At 41.5% G+C, this 21,157-nt stretch overlaps 1 protein-coding gene across 10 annotated transcripts in view; it reads left to right on the top strand.

Annotated features, from left to right (window-relative positions):
- The window catches only part of APC (APC regulator of WNT signaling pathway), a 128,835-nt gene that overhangs the window by 96,932 nt on the left and 10,746 nt on the right, over positions 1 to 21,157 (top strand). For 4 of the 10 annotated variants that reach the window (XM_062189317.1, XM_062189322.1, XM_062189320.1 and 1 more), the window contains 7 exons: positions 2,447 to 2,825; positions 4,446 to 4,541; positions 5,800 to 5,853; positions 9,295 to 9,434; positions 10,317 to 10,394; positions 10,673 to 10,789; positions 20,166 to 20,380. In XM_062189317.1, the coding sequence (XP_062045301.1) occupies positions 2,447 to 2,825; positions 4,446 to 4,541; positions 5,800 to 5,853; positions 9,295 to 9,434; positions 10,317 to 10,394; positions 10,673 to 10,789; positions 20,166 to 20,380 (1,079 nt within the window). The remainder of the gene's footprint in view (positions 1 to 2,446; positions 2,826 to 4,445; positions 4,542 to 5,799; positions 5,854 to 9,294; positions 9,435 to 10,316; positions 10,395 to 10,672; positions 10,790 to 20,165; positions 20,381 to 21,157) is intronic. The other 6 variants (XM_062189325.1, XM_062189323.1, XM_062189321.1 and 3 more) reach the window with 3 other exon arrangements.

Here is a 21,157-nt window from a genome sequence, read left to right as displayed (position 1 = left end):
CGGTTCACTCCCCAATGGCCACAACGGCTGGGCCACACTGAAGCCAGGAGCTTCATCCCAGTCTCTCACATGGGTGTAGGAGCCCAAGCACCTACTGCTGCTTTCCCAGGTGCATTAGCAGGGAGCTGGATTGGAAGTAGAGCAGCTGAGATTTAAGCTGCACCCATATGGGGTGCAGGCACTGCAAGCAGAGGCTTAACCTTCTATGCCACAGCCCAGCCACTGTTTATATTCTTTCTTTACCCTAAATAATATAGCTCTTAGGAAATGCATTACTGAAATAATTAGTTGATTTAAGAGATGAATTTTAGAGTAATTAATGATGTTGTTAATATGACTTTTAATCTTTTTTATAATCCACAGTAATTGCTTGCTATCCTTTGTGTGCCAGGAACTTTGCCTGGAGTTGTATTACATGATCTCTGATCATCTCAAAACCTCTGTGCATATCCCTCTAAAGAGAAAACTGAAACATACACACACAAAAAAAGGTTCAGGCAGCACTTACGTAATTAAACTGAAATTTAACTCCAGATCTATCCAACATCAACACCTAGTTTTTACTAAAGAAAATCTCCAGGATAGGCATTTGATTCAGGAGTTAGGTCACCACTTGGGATGGCCACATCCCATTTTGGAGTGCCTGGGTCAAGTCCTGACTGCTCTGCTTAGGATCCAGCTTCCTGCTGATGCATACCTTGGGAGGCAGCAGTTGATGGCTTGAATACTTGAGTCCCTGCCACTCAGGAGACCCAGACTGAATTCTAGGATTCCAGCTTGGGATTGGCCCACCCCTGGCTGTTGTGGGCACATCTGGAGAGTGAATCAGTGAATGGAGCATATTTCTCTCTTTTTCTCATCTGTCTGTCACTTTGCGTCTTAAATAAAAAGCAAATAAATAAAAATTTGAAAATAAAGAAATCTTTGGCAGCAGGTATTTGGCACACCACAGTGAAGGTGCCCCTTGGGACACCTTTATCCCATATTGGAGTGCTTGGACCAAGTCCCAGCTGTGTTTCTGATTCCAGTTTCCTGCTACTGCAGCCCTGGGAGGCGCAGATAGTTGAGTCCCTGCCACCCACATGAGAGACCAGGGTTGAATTCACAGCTCTGCTTCAGCAGTCCCAGCTGTTGTGGGCATTTGGGGAGTGAATCGGCAGAAAGAACAGATGGGAGAGATCTCTTTGTCTCTGTCTCTCTCCCTTTCTCTGTCTCTACCTTTCAAATAACTATTTTTAAGCATATAAAAAAAATCTCTAATATTTAACAGTACTGTTGCATGAAAACTGACAATAACTTTTCCTTTTGAAGTGATTTATGCAATACACTAAGACTTCACTAAGTATTTTGAATGTCAGTTACTGTCCTATATGGGTATTAATCTTCATGGAGAAACCATATTACCTAGGTAAATCCCCACATTTTTCAACTTAGAAAACCACAGATCAGAGAAATTAAGTCAGTTAGCTAGCATCACACAGTTTGTAGAGGAACCGAAATTTGAACCTCGTTTGATGAAAGCCTGTTGATCCACAGCCCAATGCTGCCTTCCTAAAACTGTATCTGAAGGCATGCATGTGTCGCCATTGAAAGCGGCACTTCTCCTCAGCTCTGGGGTCGGGGTAATCCTTCACTGCATCATCGTGGGGTACTCTGCAGCATCCCGGATCTCCACCCACCAGAAGCCCTGACACTTTGCACCTGCAATTGTAACAATCAGAAACATGTCCAAGATACTGCTGAAGGTGTCCTGAGGGGGACTGAGAACCACTGGTGTATAGAGGTGATAGTTCTTTTATCATAGCCTCTAGCTTTGAATGGAGCCTGTCTAGGATAACTGTGTAAATCCTTAGAATTTATTGTCAGAGTAATTGATGCTCACCAATTGCCTTAAAAAAATGACTACATATCTTAGCTTTGTCACTCTCTCTGTGATCATGGCTTTTTCTTTTTTATGACAAAATTGTTACTATGTATTTTAACTTTAATTTGATGAAAATTAATGACTGCTGAGAATCAGTACTTAGTGAAGCATAATGTTACAGAAATGTTTTCTAGATTGATTTTAATAACAGAAGAAGTAACATAAAATTAAATTGTGTCAAGAATTTAACAAACCTCATTCTTCTTTGTGTGTGTGAAATCAGTTGATACCCACTCATAATTGCCACCACATGATCCAGAGAACAGCAATTTATGTATTCAAGAACCTGCTTTCTCTTCCAATATTGTGTACCACTGCTGCTGTTTGCTCACAGCACAGATTGGTAATGATTTAGATTTTTGAAATAGCACTTAATACTTCATGTTACTTCATCCTGGAAAGGTTTTGTTTTTTGTTTTTGCTTATAATGAGTTACAATAGATGTTCCATTCATCACTTCAGTGCTGTTGGCTTTTGGATATTAAGGTCATAATTTTGTTTCTGCACTCATTTGGCCCACAGGTGGAAATGGTGTATTCATTGTTGTCAATGCTTGGTACTCATGATAAGGATGATATGTCGCGAACTTTGCTGGCTATGTCTAGCTCCCAAGACAGCTGCATATCCATGCGACAGTCTGGATGTCTTCCTCTTCTCATCCAGCTTTTACATGGCAATGACAAAGACTCTGTATTATTGGGAAATTCCCGGGGCAGTAAAGAGGCTCGGGCCAGGGCCAGTGCAGCACTCCACAACATCATTCACTCACAGCCTGATGACAAGAGAGGCAGGCGTGAAATCCGAGTCCTTCATCTTTTGGAACAGATACGAGCTTACTGTGAAACCTGTTGGGAGTGGCAGGAAGCCCATGAACAAGGCATGGACCAGGACAAAAATCCAAGTACGTTCCTCGTGTGGTGTGCATCATAGTGCATGTCTTAAAGCAAACGTAAAAGTTTTCTGACAGTTCTTTTTTTAGTTAATGTGTGATCTTTATGAATAGGAGGGGGAAATTTATATTAGCCACACATGCTGCTAACATATTTTTAAAAGCACATTTTAGATCTATATTTTCCTAGAAAAAGTTAACATGCTCAACCAAAAAAGGACCAGAGCAGCAAATCATATAGAGTACATAGCTAGGAGGGCTGCAAAGAACTTGAGCACTTGTTGCCCGTCTCCTTCCTCATAGATGAGGCTCAGGTTTTTTTTTTTTTTTTAGTTCTTTTGGCTATTAATGACCAATCCAGAATCCTTTAATGTTTGCATTTCAGCCTATTTAGGGGGCACAGAGCTGTGATGTATCTGTGGTGCTCTTTGATCCTCACAACCTGTAGGAAGGGAGAGTATCGCTATCTCCATTTTACAGCTGAGGAAACTGAGGCTCAGGAAGGCTATCAGAGACCAGGCCTGCTGGCCCTGACTCCGTGTTCTTCCTACAGCACCTTGCTCTGAGTGCTGAGGGTTATAAAACATCCCTCTCTGCTCAGGGAGAGACCCTTGGCCACCTGCCCCTCTCCCTGAAGAGCAGGGAACATGGAAGTTGGGGACCCTTGGGATATAATTTCCTTCATCCCTATGGCCAAGAAACAAAAGCAGTAGGTATATCAGGTAAGGCCTTCCTTGACCTGGTAAGAATTAACTAGCACTGTGTGTGTTTGTGTGTGTGTGTGTATGAATCTCACTCACACACACACACACATTACAGAGCAAGAGAAGGAGTGATAATGAGAACAGGATTAACTTGTGAAGCTACAGCAGATTTTTTTTAAGCTTGGATATAAAGATGAATTTATTTTAAAAAATCTAAAATATTTTAAGAAGAAAGAGAAAAAAAACAGATGATCCTTTCTCTGTCCAGGGCTGAGATGTGGTACTGGGAGAGCATTGCCTGCTGGATTGCTTTCTTTGGCTCCTTGCGGTTATGAAAATCACCTGTATTTTGAACTCTTGAGAATAGCTTAATATTACTTCTGAAAATTTCTTTTAAAATTTATGTCAAATAATGAGTTTTTAACCTTTATGCATATTATATGTGGAGGAACATTTTCTTGGACACCTTTTTCTGCAAACTTCTGTTTACTTTCTAATTTATCTACATAGTAAGCTTTCTCTGCTAGGGATCATATTTGTACACATTTCTTGTAACCTACATATATGACAATAGCTTAGATAGAAATTATAAGCAATTTTATACCAGAATATTTTTTCTTTCACATAGTCAACATAATTTTAAGTTATTAATTACTTGAGTTATAGTATCAACCTGTAAGGCACTTAAGCTAACAGATTTGATCAAGGGCAGATGAGCAGTAAACATTTGAATGAAACCAAGAGAAGCTCTTCACTCATATTTTGTATTGTAGTATTGATTCATCCATTCTGCAAACATTTGTTGATCCACCAAATTTCTGTGTATTTGGGATATATTGGTGATCTCTGTATATTTTTAAAGCATAATAAACATTATTGCTTTTGAAAAAAACAAAATGTTACTTTTTATGTCAACTTTATTTTTCAGTGCCAGCTCCTGTTGAGCATCAGATCTGTCCTGCCGTGTGTGTTCTGATGAAACTTTCATTTGATGAGGAGCACAGACATGCAATGAATGAACTTGGTAAGACAAAAGTGTCTCTTAACGCCACATACAGAAGTGGATTTTTAAGTCATGGTAGAAATTCAGTATAGTAAATGAAGGTTTACAGTTGTTGATGAATGGAGAGATAGGGCCTCTGACTTCTATTACCAGCTTCTCCTTCCCTGTAATTAAAAAATTGGACCCTGGTCTCCGTGAGACAGAGTCCTGAACCACAGAAACTGCTGCCCTGTTTGGAAGTGGCTGGGCTTCTCAAAGTCTTAGTCAAAGACTGAAAAGTCACTCCTTTCCCTGTTGCCAAGGGTAGATGTGTTGGGAGGGGGTGTGGGGTGCTGCTTCATTGGCTCTTGAACCCTGACTTTTGAATTAAGGTTAACATTCTCGTCTCTTGATGGCTATCATTACCTTACTGGGCTTCCAGCATAAGCTGCATGCTGTCTTTGAAACTGATTAATATAGAAAAACATGATGCTGTAATTTAAGCTAGAAACATTTCATTGACTTTGTCAGTTCCTTCTTTAGTTGTGTATTATCAACACACCATAAACTTTATTTAACCTGCATTTGTGCACCCCATTTTTCATGTAATGGTTTTTCTTTGATTTCTAGGTTCATTTTTGCACATGTGGTATTTATAAATTGCATCGTGCTGAGCCTTCTCATGTGAACTGGATCTCTCCAGTCGTGCCACAAGCAAGAACCATACACTGAGTACCCGCCTCAGTGTAACTGCACCCTTGCTTTTGTCTGTTTTTGTTAACATTCCATTCCAGCTCCCACTTCGTATTCCTTCCACCCTCAGCATTGTCATTGATCGCGTGCCTTAAAAGCGTTAAGTCATGAGACTTGAACACAGAGAACCTGAGCATCTGGAAAGAGTGTTGTCTCCTTCAGAGTCATCCCTGTGGGAGGCACTGCACTGAGAGGTTTAAGGTCTGCCCGCCAGACACTCCTGGGCGCCTAGTTATCTCACATGGCTCTCTCTCCTTCCCCTGACCTCCTGTGTAGCTCAGCTAACCGTAGGCATTCTCCCCTTCTCAGTGCAGTCTCAGCAGTTGTGAAAATTTTAAGGTTTTTTTGTTGCTGTTGTGAAGCTAACAATAATGGGAAGAGAATAAAAGAAGTAAACAGGAAAATGAATCCAATTTTTAAAAACTGCAAAGGCTTTTTTTAAATAAATGTTCCTGTGTTCCAATGGACTGTAGACTAGGACTGACACATTGATCATCTGAATTTCAAAATAAAACCTAGACTCAGTATGTTCCTCTTCCTTCTTCAGGTAGGAAGGCTCCCCGGGGCATTTCATCACAGGAGCTAGGGCAGGGGCTTTCAGGTGAGGAGCAGGATGGGGCCTCGGGGGTGTGGCTGCTGGGGACGTAGCCACAGGGGATCATCTCTTCTCACTCCTAGCCTCCAGGTTTGCACCGGGCAGAAGGAGGATTAAGGTGTGTGGGTTGTAGGGAGGTAGAATAAGGCAGTTCAGATCAGTAGCAAGGGTCCAGGAGGAAAGAAGTCGCAGATAGCAAAGGGAAACTCTTCAGCCCAGTCAGTTGGAAGTGTCATTTGTACATATATGAAGATTTTTCAACTAGCAGTCATTTAATAATAGGTGCCTATTATTGGCAGTTTGTGACTATTATTGATAGTTTTAGACTATAATACTAGTGATGTGTTCTTACTGGTCCCCAGATCTGTCTCCTAAACTATCCTTGCACTAGATTCTTAGAATGATGAGGACATGGTCCTGGCCTTTAAGGAGCTCCTGGTTCTGTTTGCATTAGTGTGTCATAAAACGTCTAGATCCTCACCACCAACAGAGGCCCTTGTCAGACCACAGACCACAGTCTCGAGGCAGGGGCCTAAGATTCCTATTCAATAAGTGGTGGCCAGCGGCTCTCATGGTCGGGAAACATGCATCTGTAGAAAGTTGAGGTTGGGCCCCTAATACTCATTCAGGCATTTCATGCTGATGAAATGCATTTCTAAACTAGATGAAACAAAAATAATATATATTTTTAAATAGATATCATCTGTCTATTATCATTTATAGGTACAAATCTAAATGAAGGATTCTGTTTAATATCACCTGAGGCAATCGGTTCCCCATTGTCTCTGAGGCCACAAGATAACTATATTGGGTAATAATTCTTTTCCTGATGTGGGCACAAGAAAAGTGTGGAAGGACATGGTCGTCACCCTTGTGTTGTTTTGAAACATCCTTGTTCTCTTAGGGTGGCCAATTTTTTATTCTATCATGAATTTGTATCATATTTTAGTGAGTCCATTTGTAGTTTTGAATTACATTCTTTGCCTCAGAATTCACTAAATTCTTTTTCCTGAAATCATAAAGCATTCTGTCTTTTACCTAATGTTCAGATGTTACTGAATGTTCTTTTTTCATTAGCCATGCTCTTCATGGTTTTGTTGACATCACAATATCCTTCTTTAATCTTTGTTTTCCAAATCAAGTTCTAAAATTTTTGGTTTTATTCTTATAAGAATACTCAATTGTTTGATCATAGCATGCTTTCATGGGGCCTTCTTTTAGATGCATCTTGTCTTTCTTAAGGATGGGATCCCAGATTTTGCTACACGAGGCTGATATTTATGCAGACACAAAGCTTGGTTTGTTTGGTTTGGGTATTGATGCTGGCTCTGCAGTACCTGACTGGATGGAGGTTTCCCCAAGATGCTGGGCCACAGCCTTCAGGACTTGATGGACTCTATCAATTTCCTGGGTCAGAATTCTCACTGCTTCTACTAACTCTTTGTCCTTTACCCATGTATAAAGTATTGGAACTTCTTGAAGCTCTGCCGTAGGCCTGGCTCCTTGTCTCCCTCCCTCCGTCGAGTCATCCGCTCCCCACATCTTCAGTTACTGTGCTGTTAGTGTTCAGTTCGTGCTTTCAGAGTTATGTCTCAGTCCAAGTTCTGTCAACGAACTGGGTGTGTTACCTCCTCTCTCCCCAGATCTGTCTCTTCCAGAATTAACTTTTTTCAGAAACTGGTATCCTAACCAATCCAGTTTCTCAGGCCTAAATCTTAGACATATCCGTGACTCATTCCTTACCCTCTACATGTAGTGTAGCTGAGGGTTTGAGTCTGCTTCATAATGGGTCTCAAATCACTGCTGTTGTCCAGGTCTCTGTCATCTCTCCTGTTCTGCAGTGCTTTGTCTTCTTCTCTCCCCACTTTGAATCATAGTCCGTTCTGCACACTGTGACCTTAGTGGTCTGTTTGGAATGCACCCCCAATTATTCCTTCCCCTGCCAGATAGCTTAAATGTGACACGTAGAATCATTGGTGATCTAATGTCTGCCATAAATTCATCTTGTGGCCTCTCTTCTACATTCCAGAGTGCTTTTTTGTTCTTGCCCCTGCCCTTGGCAGACACTCATTTATCCTTTAACTATCAAAAATCAGTTCCTTGGACTTTTTCTTAGGACCCCCACTCTCCAGATTAGGGTAGGTCCACCTTTATCATCCTGTGCTTCTGCACAACCCATCACATTTTAATGAGTTGCTTGTCTAACTGGCTCCAGTCTGTAATTTCTATAAAGACAGTGACTTTGTTTTGTTCACTGCTTCTATATTTTTGTACCCTCATGGGTAGGTCAAAGAAGAAATTCTAAATAGGTTTGATTATCCTTTAATAGTTTTGATTTTCACTTACTTTATTCAAACTCACCTCTCAATTCTGCTAGTCATAAAGATTTTGATGAATCTTCCTGTAGTTAAATCCCTTGGCCTGGAATTCTTGATCCAAGATACAACTGTATTTTGCAGCCTTACCAATTCTTCTATACGTGGATCCTTCCAGATTATCGATAAAATCAAAGCATACTGGTTGTCTTTCCAGTGAATGACCTGTTCATACCGATAGTGCTCCAGGGTTGCCTGTTTATATTCATCATCTTTTCTTTCTTTTTTTTTTTTCCTCTAGTCTAAGCCCTTCTCTGTGACAAAATAACTTTCCAAGTCCCATGCGGTTGTTGTTTGATGATGACTAATGCTCTGAACAACTTCCATATCCATTTTATCTCTCTTTTGTTCGCTCCTCCACCATTTTACTTCACATTTTTTTTAAATCCTTTCCTTTTGTTTTTCCCTTTGCTTTCCTCCTTGCCTTCCTGGTATGGGTCCCATGAGCATTGTTGAACACACCCAGAGCTGAGTGTCAGTGATGAAAAGAAAAAGTAGCTCCTACTGTAGCTAGTATTTGCTACTTTGAAAGAAAAGTAAGAAACTTTTAGAAAACAAAAACAAGTAGTTTATGGTACTCAGTATTCAACACTAATTTTTTTTCGCCCAGAAAATGAGATTTGTTATATGCACAGTTTCATTTCCAAATTTTAGCATTCCTAAGGATAATTAGCAGATTAAAAAAGATATATTGATTCAGCCACAATATGTGATAATGAAGAATGTTCATGAAGTCCTAATTTTTAAAAAGACAAGTTGCCTTTCTCTCTTTATATTCAGGAACCCCTAGTGTTAGAAACTAGGCTTCTCTGCTATTGGCAAGGTTCAGTGTGAATGCAGGAGTCATTTCAGCGAGCAAAGGGCTGGAGGGGGGAGCCACTGGCAGAAAAACAGAAGAGTGGACACAAGTCCTTTCAACAGCTTTTGTGGCTTATAATTCAAGAGACAAATATAAACAAATTCTCATTCTTTATAAGTTTGGTTTTTTTTTCCTAATCTGTAAGTAAGCAATTTGTTACTAACTTGTTTTATTTTAGAGTATTATCTTTTTCCTCTTACCCTTTTAAATTAGGGGGACTACAGGCCATTGCAGAATTATTGCAGGTGGACTGTGAAATGTACGGGCTCACTAATGACCACTACAGTATTACGTTACGACGATATGCTGGAATGGCCTTGACAAACTTGACTTTCGGAGATGTAGCCAACAAGGTACGCTCTTATAAGATCCATTTCTTAAGACAGCTCAGGTGTGAGTTAATTTACTTTCAGACAAAATAGTTTTCACTGGTTTTCTGTCACTCTCCTCATTAAATAATAATTGATAACCCATACTTCACACCTATTGCACATCCTTATGCATTTGTTGTCTTATACCTAAGAAAGGATGAGCACACAGTTGCAGATGGAGCACAGTGTTGATTTTATGTGAGTGCATTAAAAACACCGTTCCTGGCCGGCACCGCAGCTCACTAGGCTAATCCTCCGCCTGCGGCACTGGCACACCAGATTCTAGTCCCGGTCGCTCCTCTTCCTGTCTAGCTCTCTGCTGTGGCCCGGGAAGGCAGTGGAGGATGGCCCAAGTCTTTGGGCCCTGCACCCGCATGGGAGACCAGGAGAAGCACCTGGCTCCTGGCTTCAGATCAGCGCGGTGCGCCGGCCGCAGCAGCCATTGGGGGTGAACCAATGGAAAAAGGAAGACCTTTCTCTCTGTCTCTCTCTCTCACTGTCCACTCTGCCTGTCCAAAAAAAAAAAAAAAAAAAACACCGTTCCTAGTTAAAAAGAACCCAAGTCTGGCCTCGGTGAGTATCAGATGCACTGATGTTATATAAACCAAGAGACCTTACTTTATAATTCTTTGCTCGTCATGTCTCATTTATTCACTTTGCTTGTCCAGTGCAGCAAGGGAAAAACAGCAAATTAAGAGGAGGGTATAAGTCTTTTACTTAGATAATTTTACGTGTTTTATGGGTAAAATATCAGTTATGATTAAAATGCAACACTAAAAACTAGGTTTGAAGATTAATAGCCAAAGAGAAAGCACAGCTGCAGGTTTCCTGGTTGCTGACCTTTGTCTGTGTCTGGTGTTACAGGCTACCCTGTGCTCTATGAAGGGCTGCATGAGGGCACTTGTGGCCCAGCTGAAATCTGAAAGTGAAGACTTGCAGCAGGTACTACTGAGAATTTCAAATGATTTATTTTGGTATTTAATGTCCTGATTTAGATTAAGCTATGACTCTGTATTTGGTATCTTGTATGTAAAATGTACTTCCATTAATACTAGAAAAAAGTAAAAATAATTATTTTGTAGGAATCCCTTCTGGCACTTTAAAAGTAGCATTTAAAGAATTTATTAGTAGATTTCTACTTTTATCTGTATCATTAAAAAAAGAGCAACTAGTATGAGTCATTTTGTACACAGACTATTTTAAAATGGATTCATTTGCAGGTTATTGCAAGTGTTTTGAGGAATTTGTCTTGGCGAGCAGATGTAAACAGTAAGAAGACATTGCGGGAAGTTGGAAGTGTGAAAGCATTGATGGAATGTGCTCTGGAGGTTAAAAAGGTACCTTTGAAGACACTGAGTACTGTAATAAAGATTTCTACTCTGGCTACTTTTGGTTGCTAATTTCTCAGCACTGCATGGAGTATTAAGATTGCTAATTTCTAAGCTGTCTGTCTGAGCATACATGGAGTGTTAAGGTTGCTAATTTCTAAGCTGTCTGAGCATACATGGAGTGTTAAGGTTACTAATTTCTAAGCTGTCTGTCTGAGCATACATGGAGTGTTAAGGTTGCTAATTTCTAAGCTGTCTGTCTCAGCATACATGGAGTGTTAAGGTTACTAATTTCTAAGCATGTCTGTCTGAGCATACATGGAGTGTTAAGGTTACTAATTTCTAAGCATGTCTGTCTGAGCATACATGGAGTGTTAAGGTTACTAATTTCTAAGCATGTCTGTCTGAGCGTACATGGAGTGTTAAGGTTGCTAATTTCTAAGCATGTCTGTCTGAGCATACATGGAGTGTTAAGGTTGCTAATTTCTAAGCATGTCTGTCTGAGCATACATGGAGTGTTAAGGTTACTAATTTCTAAGCATGTCTGTCTGAGCATACATGGAGTGTTAAGGTAGATAAATCATGCAAAGTGGCTTAGTGTAAGCTGCAGTTTCTCAGCCTCAACACTGTAGACATTTGGGACCCAGTAGCTCTCTGTGTGGCCCAGGGGTGGGGGAGTCACTGATCTCCCTGTTGTAGGATATTTGCTGGTATCCTTTGCCAATACACCCTCCCTCCCATTACAACAATCACAAGTATCTCCAAGTATTACCAGCTGTCACCCCAGTTGAAGACAACTAGTCTATCACACCTGTGCTCTCCAAATCTTAGTCTTCCACAGTCCTCAAATTTTACTGGTCAGCCAGCTTATCAAGAGGTGATCAGATCCAAGGGTGTGAAGTCCCAAAGCAGTAATTTGTCTGCAAAAGGAAATATCTCCAGGAGGAGTGTCTGTTCCAGAAACAAAACTACATTTAAGGGAACAAAAGAAACGTGAACTTGAAATCTGAGAGAGACCAAGCAAGTATTCTTAGGTAGTCTGGGCTTCCTTTCACCCACCAGTCCTTCTGGGCCACAGCCAGGGCTGGGCCAGGCCAAAGCCAGGAGGCAGGAACTTCATGGGGGTCTCCCATGTGGGCGGCAGGGACCCAAGCACTTGAGCCACCACCTACTGCCTCCTAGGCACATTAGCAGGAAGCTGGATCCAAAGTAGAGGAGCTAGGACTGAACTGGCACTGCAGTAGGGGATACAGATGTCACAAGCAGTGGCTTAACCACAACACCCACCCTGCCTACATTTTCTCTAAAACTTTTTGTTTTCAGAGAAGGCAGAGTTTTGTTTTTTGTTATTGTTTTAAATGTATTTTTGGTAAAGCATATTATTTTATACCTGGAAAACCCTTGAAATTTTATTAGATAGAAACACAGTGGATGACTATAGTTCCCAGTAAGTATTGCATATTAAATGAAGAACTGGAAGAGAGGCGCTGAGGGAATGTCAGCATAGAGGAAGGGTGGGGAGGTGGGGCGCTGACTGCCTCGTGTGGCCCACGGGCACTACATGCATGTGTTGAATTAGCACACCAGACCCCATAATGGTGTGCAAGTACAGCACGTTAACCAGTTCAGGTACACTTAGAGTCTACCTAAACTTACTGAGCAGAAGACTTGGACTCATCCTTCAGCTAAGATCTGAGTGACTAGTAAGCCTCGTTAGTCATCAGAGACATGCAAATTAGAACTACAGTGAGGTACTATTACACATGTCATACTGGTTAAAATGAAAGATTGACCAAGTGTTAACAAGGACGCAGGGCAACTAGAATTCTTATGGGAAAGGGAAATGGTATAACCACTTGGACAGTGTTTTTGAGTTAAACACATACCTGCCCTATAACCTGCCATTTCACTCCTGAGTATTTACAAGAGAAACAAAAACTTAGGTTCACACAAAGAATTATACACAAATGGTTTATTGTGTTTTTATTTGTGATAGCCAAAAACTAATGGCAAACAAATTGTAGAATATCTGTATAATGGTAGAGATTCATCTAGCAATGTTTACTGTAAGACCAGTATTGAAAGAGCTAGCCCATCAGAAATTTATAGCATCCAGTTCTGATTTGGTCCTGCACTGGTTAACCATATCAGAACTTATTTGCTCTCTTTTTCTACATCGGTGCAGCAGTCATTATGGAAATTCTCTTTCTCATTGTAATTTATCATCTCTTCCCTCTAAATGTCATTTACTGTTGACCAGGAGCATCGGAGCTGCCTTCCACCTGCCTGGCAAGTTCCATGTCAGTGACAGCCCGGGCTGACACCTCCTTCCTCCACTGCAGCTGTGCCCTGTGCCTTGCAGTTCACTCACAGCTGTTAGGGTCCTGCCCTTGTCTTCCACATCTTCTCTACTGGAGCCCTTTTTTCTGTTCCAATTCTAAGATGCCTAATATTTTGAAAATGAAAATAAAAATTAGCCTGTGGCTGTTTCTTACTACAGCAGTGTTCTCTTTTCCTCTAATAACCAAAGCCCTGAACAAAGTTGCTTGCTTCATTTTTCTTTTTTTTCCTCTTTTTATTATGTCTATATTTTTTAGTTTTAAAATTTAAGAATATTTTTAACATTTTGCCACATTCATTTCAAATGTAGACATTATATATATACACATAAATACTATTTTTTGTTGAAAACAGGTATTAATACCACAATGTGAGGGATCATAATGTAAGGAAAGTAGGGTAGATTGTCATGTACATGGTATGATTCAATAAAGTGCTCTTTATAACTATATACCAAATGATATGACATCCAAATTATTTTTATACTCTCTCTACATATATTAACTTCCACAAATAAGAGAGATCTTTCTAGGTCTTATTTCACCTTAGCATAATCTCCAATTCTATCCATTTTGTTGCAAATGTCAAGATTTCATTCTTTCTGTGGCAGAGTAATATTCCATTTTGTGTATATACCACATTTTCTTTTTTTTTTTTTTAAACTTTTTTTTAAATATAGTTGTTGTTTTTTTTTTTTTTTTGACAGGCAGAGTGGACAGTAAGAGAGAGACAGAGAGAAAGGTCTTCCTTTTGCCGTTGGTTCACCCTCCAATGGCCGCCGCGGTAGGCACGCTGCGACCGGCGCACCGCGCTGATCCGATGGCAGGAGCCAGGTGCTTATCCTGGTCTCCCATGGGGTGCAGGGCCCAAGGACTTGGGCCATCCTCCACTGCACTCCCTGGCCACAGCAGAGAGCTGGCCTGGAAGAGGGGCAACCTGGACAGGATCGGTGCCCTGACCGGGACTAGAACCCGGTGTGCCGGCGCTGCAAGGCGGAGGATTAGCCTAGTGAGCCACGGCGCTGGCTTTTTTTTCTTTTTTTTAACTTTTATTTAATAAATATAAATTTCCAAAGTACAGCTTATGGATTACAATGGCTTCCCCCCCCCCCCGATAACTTCCTTCCCACCCACAACCAAAAATGGGTTTTCTAAGCATACTAGTTATATTATAATCAGTAAACAGAAAGTCCAAGAAAAAGAATTTTTTTCTTCTTTCTATAATCTCTCTAATCCCTAAAACTTGACCTGTTGGTTAATGTACTGTAACTAGTTCCAACATCATCAGATTGTTTTTGTGCTTTGGATTTGCATGAAAGATTAAGAACAATTAAACTCATTCCATTCATAATGTTTATGTCTAATGCTGTGAAGACTTGCACTTTTATCAGTCCATTGAGCACTGAAACTCAATTTGAGTGTACAAATCACATTGAAAGACAAAATAATAACCTTCAAAATGTGTGCTATGTACTATCAATGGTATGCCGTTTAAATATCAGGGCACTATGACAGACCTACTTTGGAAGTATGCAATAAAAATGATTGTAAAATTAGTTTTATAAAATGATTATTATTGAAGTATAATAATTAAAGATATTTTCCTTCCCTTTTATATAGAACTGTGAGATAGGTTGGCTTTGATTAAGGCTATGCTATGCATGTCATACACTAGTATTACAATATGGATGCAAACCACCATAGTTAGTTATGGTAAGGGTGGCTGCCACAGAAATGCCTATTATCTTGTCAGTACAGGTCAACATATAAAGGCCTGGCCAGTGCTAGGCATGTAGCCTAGTGGCAGGATTCCCTGGTCCCATGTTGGAGTACCTGGGTTCAATGCCCAGCTCGGGCTCTTGGCTCCAGTTTTCTGCTAATTTAGACCCTGCCAGGCAGCAGCAATGACTCAAGTAATGGTTCCTGCCAGGCACCTGGAAGACCAGGATTGAGTACCCATTTTTTATACCACATTTTCTTTATCCAATCATCAGTTGATGGACATCTAGGTTGATTCCTTATCTACGCTGTTGTGAGTTGAGCTGCTATAAACGTGGAAGTGCAGGTAACTCTTCTGTAATGCTGATTCATTTCAGATTTCTGGGGAATCTCCACACTGTCTTGCATAATGGTCATACCAGTATGCACTTCCACCAGCAGTGTATCATGGTACCACATCCTTGTCAGCATTTGTTAGTTTTTGATTTTTGGATGATAGCCATTCTGACAGGAGTAAGGCGATACCTCATTGTGGTTTTGATTTGCATTTCCCTAATGGCCAGTGATCCTGAGCATCTTTTCATGTGTCTGTTGGCCATTTGTATTTTATCCTTTTTTTTTTTTTTTAAGATGTATTTATTTATTTGAAAGGCAGAGTTACAGAGAGAGAGGGAGAGAAATAGAGCTCTTCTATCCACTGGTTCACCCCCCAAATGATTGTAATGGCTTGGGCTAGGCAAGGCTGAAGCCAGGAACCAGGAACATCATCCAGGTCTCCCACATGGTTGCAGGGGCCCAATCACTTGGCCCATCTTCTGCTGCATTCCCAGATGCATTAGCACAGATGAAGATCAGAAGTGGAGCAGCCAGGACTCCAACCTGTGCCCATATGGGACACCAGGGCATTGTAGGCAGCTGCTTGACCCATTGCACCACAACACCAGCCCCTATATTTATTCCTTTGTTCATATCTTTTGCTCATTTCTTAACTGTATTGTTTATTTTGTTGTTGAGCTTCTTACATATAACCTAGACAGTAATCCTTTATCAGATGCATTGTTTGCAGATGTTTTCTCCCGTTCTGTCAGTTGCCTCTATGTTCATTTTCTCTTTGCTGTCCAGAAGCTTATTAGCTTGATGTAATCCTGCTTATCTATTTTTGCTTTATTACCTGTGCTTCTGGGGTCTCATCCAGAAAGTCTGCATTGCTTCATTTCCTAACTGGCTGTGTCATCTCAGTCTCCCTAGTTCTGCCTCTAGCACAACCCTTTCCTAGCTCGTAGAACCCACATATGCAGATTGACTTTTCTTTTCTGATTCCACCTGAATTTTATACTTTCTGGTTACCTACCTTACTGAAACTCCTCTCCTTGCTTTTATTGTATGTACTCAGATTTCCAACCTTTAATCATTACTTCCTGCCTCTAGTTAAACTATAAAATTTGTTTTTTGTTAACTTTTAAAATCTTTTCCCCAAAAACCTCTTATTAAGGCATACAAATTTTATGCTTTTCATAAATACAGCACCGTACCCACCCTCCTGCCCCCACTCCGACCCCTCTTCCTCCTCCCTCTCCTATTCCCATTTTTATTTGATAAAACTTCTTTAAAGCAAAACCCTTAGTCCTAGACATACAGTCTCCTGGAGAACAACTTGCTCTCTATCAGCTCTCACCTCTAGGCCAGTTGCAGTTTATAATTCTTCTAAGTTCTGCCATTGTCATTATTCTGTGGATACTTGGAATGCCATAGCTTGACCTCAGTCCCAGAGTCATTAAATGAAACTCTTACCCTAATCGCATCCGTGTGGTGGAGAGTTCTTCCCCCTTGCCTCCTGCCGTTTCTCTGATGAAGCGTCTGTCTGTGCCTGCACCTAGATTGAGTCAGTCCTTGTATTTCTTGATGAGGAGAATGAAGCAGCCAGTTATTTCCTGGGTTAGTCCCAAAATGTTCAGCGTGGCACTTGTCTGTATTTGCCCTCTTGCCTCTTCCCAGCAGGGATTTGGACCCCTTTTGTGCCTTTCTGTTGAGCAGACCCTCGTTGCTGAACCCCACTCCCCTCCCAAGAACAGTGTTTTCTTTCTGAATATACAGGTCTTGCCCTGCAGAGCTATTCTCCTTGAAATATTCTATTTATTTGATTAAATTCAGTCTGTAGAAATCTTTCCTTTAGAGCACATTGTTTGATGTATGTTTTGTAATTTTTTAAAAGATTTATTTATTTATTTGAAAGAGTTAGAGACAAAGAGAGAGATCTTCCATCTACCAGTTCACTCCCCAGATGGCTGTAATAGCCAGAGCTGGGCCAAGCCAGAGCCAGGAGCTAGGAGCTTCTTCCAGGTGTCTCATGTGGGTGGCAGGAGTTCAAGGACTTGGACCATCTTCTGCTGTTTTTTTCAGGCAATAAGCAGAGAACTGGATTGGAAGCAAAGTGGCCAGGACTCAAACCAACACCCATATGGAATGCCTACTACACTACAACACAAAGCCAGTCCCTTGTATCTTTTTTTTCCCCATCAAAAGTAAATCGTTGGGGGCTGGGGCTGTGGCGCAGTGGGTAAAGCCACTGCTTGCAGTGCCAGCATCCCATGTAGACACCAGTTCGAGTCCTAGCTGCTCCAGTTCCAATCTAGCTCTTTGCTATGGCCTGGGAAAGCAGTGGGCCTCTGCACCCATGGAGACCCAGAGGAAGTTCCTGGCCCTGGCTTCAGATTGCAGCCATCTAGGGAGTGAACAATGGAAGACTCTCTCTCTCTGCCTCTGCCTCTCTGTAATTTTTCCTTTAAAATAAATAAATAAATATTTTTTTAAAAGAAATTGTTGGGACCCACTTTGTGGCTTAGCAGGTAAAGCTGCCATGTGCAGCACTGGCTTCCCATATGGGTGCCGGTTCAAGTCTGGGCTGCTCCACTTCAGATCTACCTCCTTGCTAATGCGCCTGGGAAAGCAGCAGAAGATGGCCTGAGTCCTTGGGCCCCCACACCCACATGGAAGACTCAGAGGAAGCTCCTGACTCCTGGCTGCAGACTGACCTAGCTCCAGCTGTTGCCGCCATTTGGAGAGTGAACCAGCAGATAGAACATCTCTCTCCATCTCCTCTCTGTAACTCTGCCTTTCAAATAAATAAATTTTTTTTTCAAAATGTAAATTGTTGGCACTTCAAAGCAGGTGTCATTTTGCTGTGTTTATTTCTCCTGGAATGCTTTTAACTGATAGAAAAGTAGATTTTTTAAAAAATGTTCTTAGTTTAATGTAGTAAGAGGGCCGGTGCTGCAGCTCACTAGGCTAATCCTCCGCCTTGCGGCGCCGGCACACCGGGTTCTAGTCCCGGTCAGGGCACCGATCCTGTCCAGGTTGCCCCTCTTCCAGGCCAGCTCTCTGCTGTGGCCAGGGAGTGCAGTGGAGTATGGCCCAAGTCCTTGGGCCCTGCACCCCATGGGAGACCAGGACAAGCACCTGGCTCCTGCCATTGGATCAGCGCGGTGCACCGGCCGCAGCGTGCCTACCGCGGCGGCCATTGGAGGGTGAACCAACGGTAAAGGAAGACCTTTCTCTCTGTCTCTCTCTCACTGTCCACTCTGCCTGTCAAAAAAAATAAATAAATAAAATAATAATAATAATAGGTAGTAAGAAAGAGTAACATCAGGATCGTGGCAAGTTTTTTGTGTATTATTTTTAAGATTTTTTTTTTTTTTTTTTTGACAGAGTGGATAGTGAGAGAGACAGAGGGAAAGGTCTTCCTTTTTGCCGTTGGTTCACCCTCCAATGGCCACCGCGGCCGGCGCATCGCACTGATCCAAAGCTTGGAGCCAGGTGCTTCTCCTGGTCTCCCATGCGGGTGCAGGGCCCAAGCACTTGGGCCATCCTCCACTGCCTTCCCGGGCCATAGCAGAGAGCTGGCCTGGAAGAGGGGCAACCGGGATAGAATCCGGTGCCCCAACCGGGACTAGAACCCGGTGTGCCGGCGCCACAAGGCGGAGGATTAGCCTGTTAAGCCACGGCGCCGGCCTTATTTTTAAGATTTTATTTATCTGAGAGACAGAGAGAAAGGTCCTGCATTTGTTGGTTCATTCCCCAAGTGGCCACAACAGCTGGAGCTGGGCCAATCGGAAGCCAGGAGCCAAGAGCTTCTTTCAGGTCTCCCACATGGGTGCAGGGGCCCAAGCACTTAGGCCATCCTCCATTACTCTCCTAGTCCATTAGTAGGGAGCTAGTTCAGAATAGGAGCAGTCGGGACACGAACCAGCACTCATGTGGGATGCTGGCACTGCAGGCGTAGGATTAGCCTGCTATGCCACAGCGCTGGCCCCCAAGGCAAGTTTTGACCAAATACCTTTGAGAATTGAATGTTCCTATGGCACTTTGACAGTTTACTATGATAATATAAAGGAGTTCTAGTTTTTTCTTAATTACTTTGTCTCTTTATAAGTTTTAAGAAATTGTAGTTTGGCCGGCGCCGTGGCTCAATAGGCTAATCCTCCACCTTGCGGCACCGGCACACCGGGTTCTAGTCCCGGTCAGGGTGCCGGATTCTGTCCCGGTTGCCCCTCTTCCAGGCCAGCTGTCTGCTATGGCCCGGGAGTGCAGTGGAGGATGGCCCAGGTGCTTGGGCCCTGCACTGCATGGGAGACCCGGAAGAAGCTCCTGGCTCCTGCTTTGGCACAGCGCTGGCCGTTGTGGCCATCTGGGGAGTGAACCATCGGATGGAAGCCCTCTCTCTCTCTCTCTCTGCCTCTCCTTTCTCTATGTAACTCTCACTTTCAAATAAATAAATAAATCTTTCAAAAAAAATTTAAAAAAAAGAAATTGTAGTTTTTTCAGTATCCTTTCTTCTTTTAATGAGGTCATTGTTACTTTTGAATTAATCACATATAGGTGCATGTGTGTGTTCTAATCAGAATATTGTATATACTGCTTGTCAACTTGCTCTTGTCATTTAATAATAATTCTTAGATATCTTCCCCTGTCTTTATGGTATATAGAGGAGTTTTTCAAAGTCCAGTTTTTATTATCCTAAAGGCATTTTTTTCAAAATGCATCATCAGTTGGGTCTCATATTCTAATATAAGTTCTTTTAAGATATTTCTTTTAACTAAAGAGTTAAAATGAAGGCCATTAATTTAATGTTGTGTTTGCTTATTTTATAGGGATATCACTGACTTAAATTCCATTTGGTATTTTATGGACATTTTTCTTAGTAGAATGTACCTAATAATTTTGCAGTGAAGGGTGAAGTAGGGAAAATTAAAAAAATTTTTTTTTGTTCAGTGGTTTCGAAAGACAAATTCCAACTCTAATTAGATGAATCATGTTCTATTTCTTAATAGGAATCAACCCTCAAAAGTGTATTGAGTGCCTTATGGAATTTGTCAGCACACTGCACTGAGAACAAAGCTGATATATGCGCTGTAGATGGTGCACTGGCATTTTTGGTTGGCACACTCACTTACCGGAGCCAGACGAATACGTTAGCCATTATTGAAAGTGGAGGTGGGATATTACGCAATGTGTCCAGCTTGATAGCTACAAATGAGGACCACAGGTACATGCAGAGTTTCATGTTACTTTTAAATCAATTACTCTAGAATTTATACCTTCAAAAAGATGATGTCATTACAAAAGTTCCAAACCAAAAAAATTTGTTTATTATGAATCTGTTTATTAACTCCTGTTTATCTCATTAGTGTACTTTAGTAAAAGCTCATAATATCATAAAGTAGTCTGAAACATACCGCCCATATATAAGGGAAAAAATAAAAGTGACAAATATTAGAATAAAATCCCTTACTATTTATTAGTATGGCATAAAGAAATACGAAAATTATTTTAAAACAAAAATTATGAGCAGGATCCAGAAAGTTCTCATTTTTCTAATGACATGTTAACATCAGTAATCATAGCATTATTTGGCCACCAGCCATTCCTCTAGTCAACTCGAGCTGTGAGACCTGAGCGAGCCCTCAGACACAGAGCAGACACAGGGCACACGTTTTCAGAACTTGGGCTTTGTGTTATATCAACAAAAACATTGGTGTCTTTCACAGCTCATTTGTTTTTAAAATTTACCCAGTATTGTTCCTCAAAAAGAGCACAAGGTTCTTTCTTTTCTGTAAATTTTGAACCATCAAGCCTGCGGTCCTTGCAGCTTTGCAAAGGAGACTCCTCACACTCAGTGAGAGCTCACTTGACAGCTGGACTGCGAGGAGAAGCCCACCGTGTGAAGGCTACCATGCAGTCAGTCACACAGTCCACTGAAGCAGAATGTGCTGTCGTTAAACTTCTGCTCACTGTGCATTAAATAAGCTGTAGCTCCTTTCAG

The sequence above is a fragment of the Lepus europaeus genome, chromosome 4, assembly GCF_033115175.1.
Source record: "Lepus europaeus isolate LE1 chromosome 4, mLepTim1.pri, whole genome shotgun sequence".
Taxonomy (NCBI): domain Eukaryota; kingdom Metazoa; phylum Chordata; class Mammalia; order Lagomorpha; family Leporidae; genus Lepus; species Lepus europaeus.
This window is presented reverse-complemented; position numbering and strand designations above follow the sequence as displayed.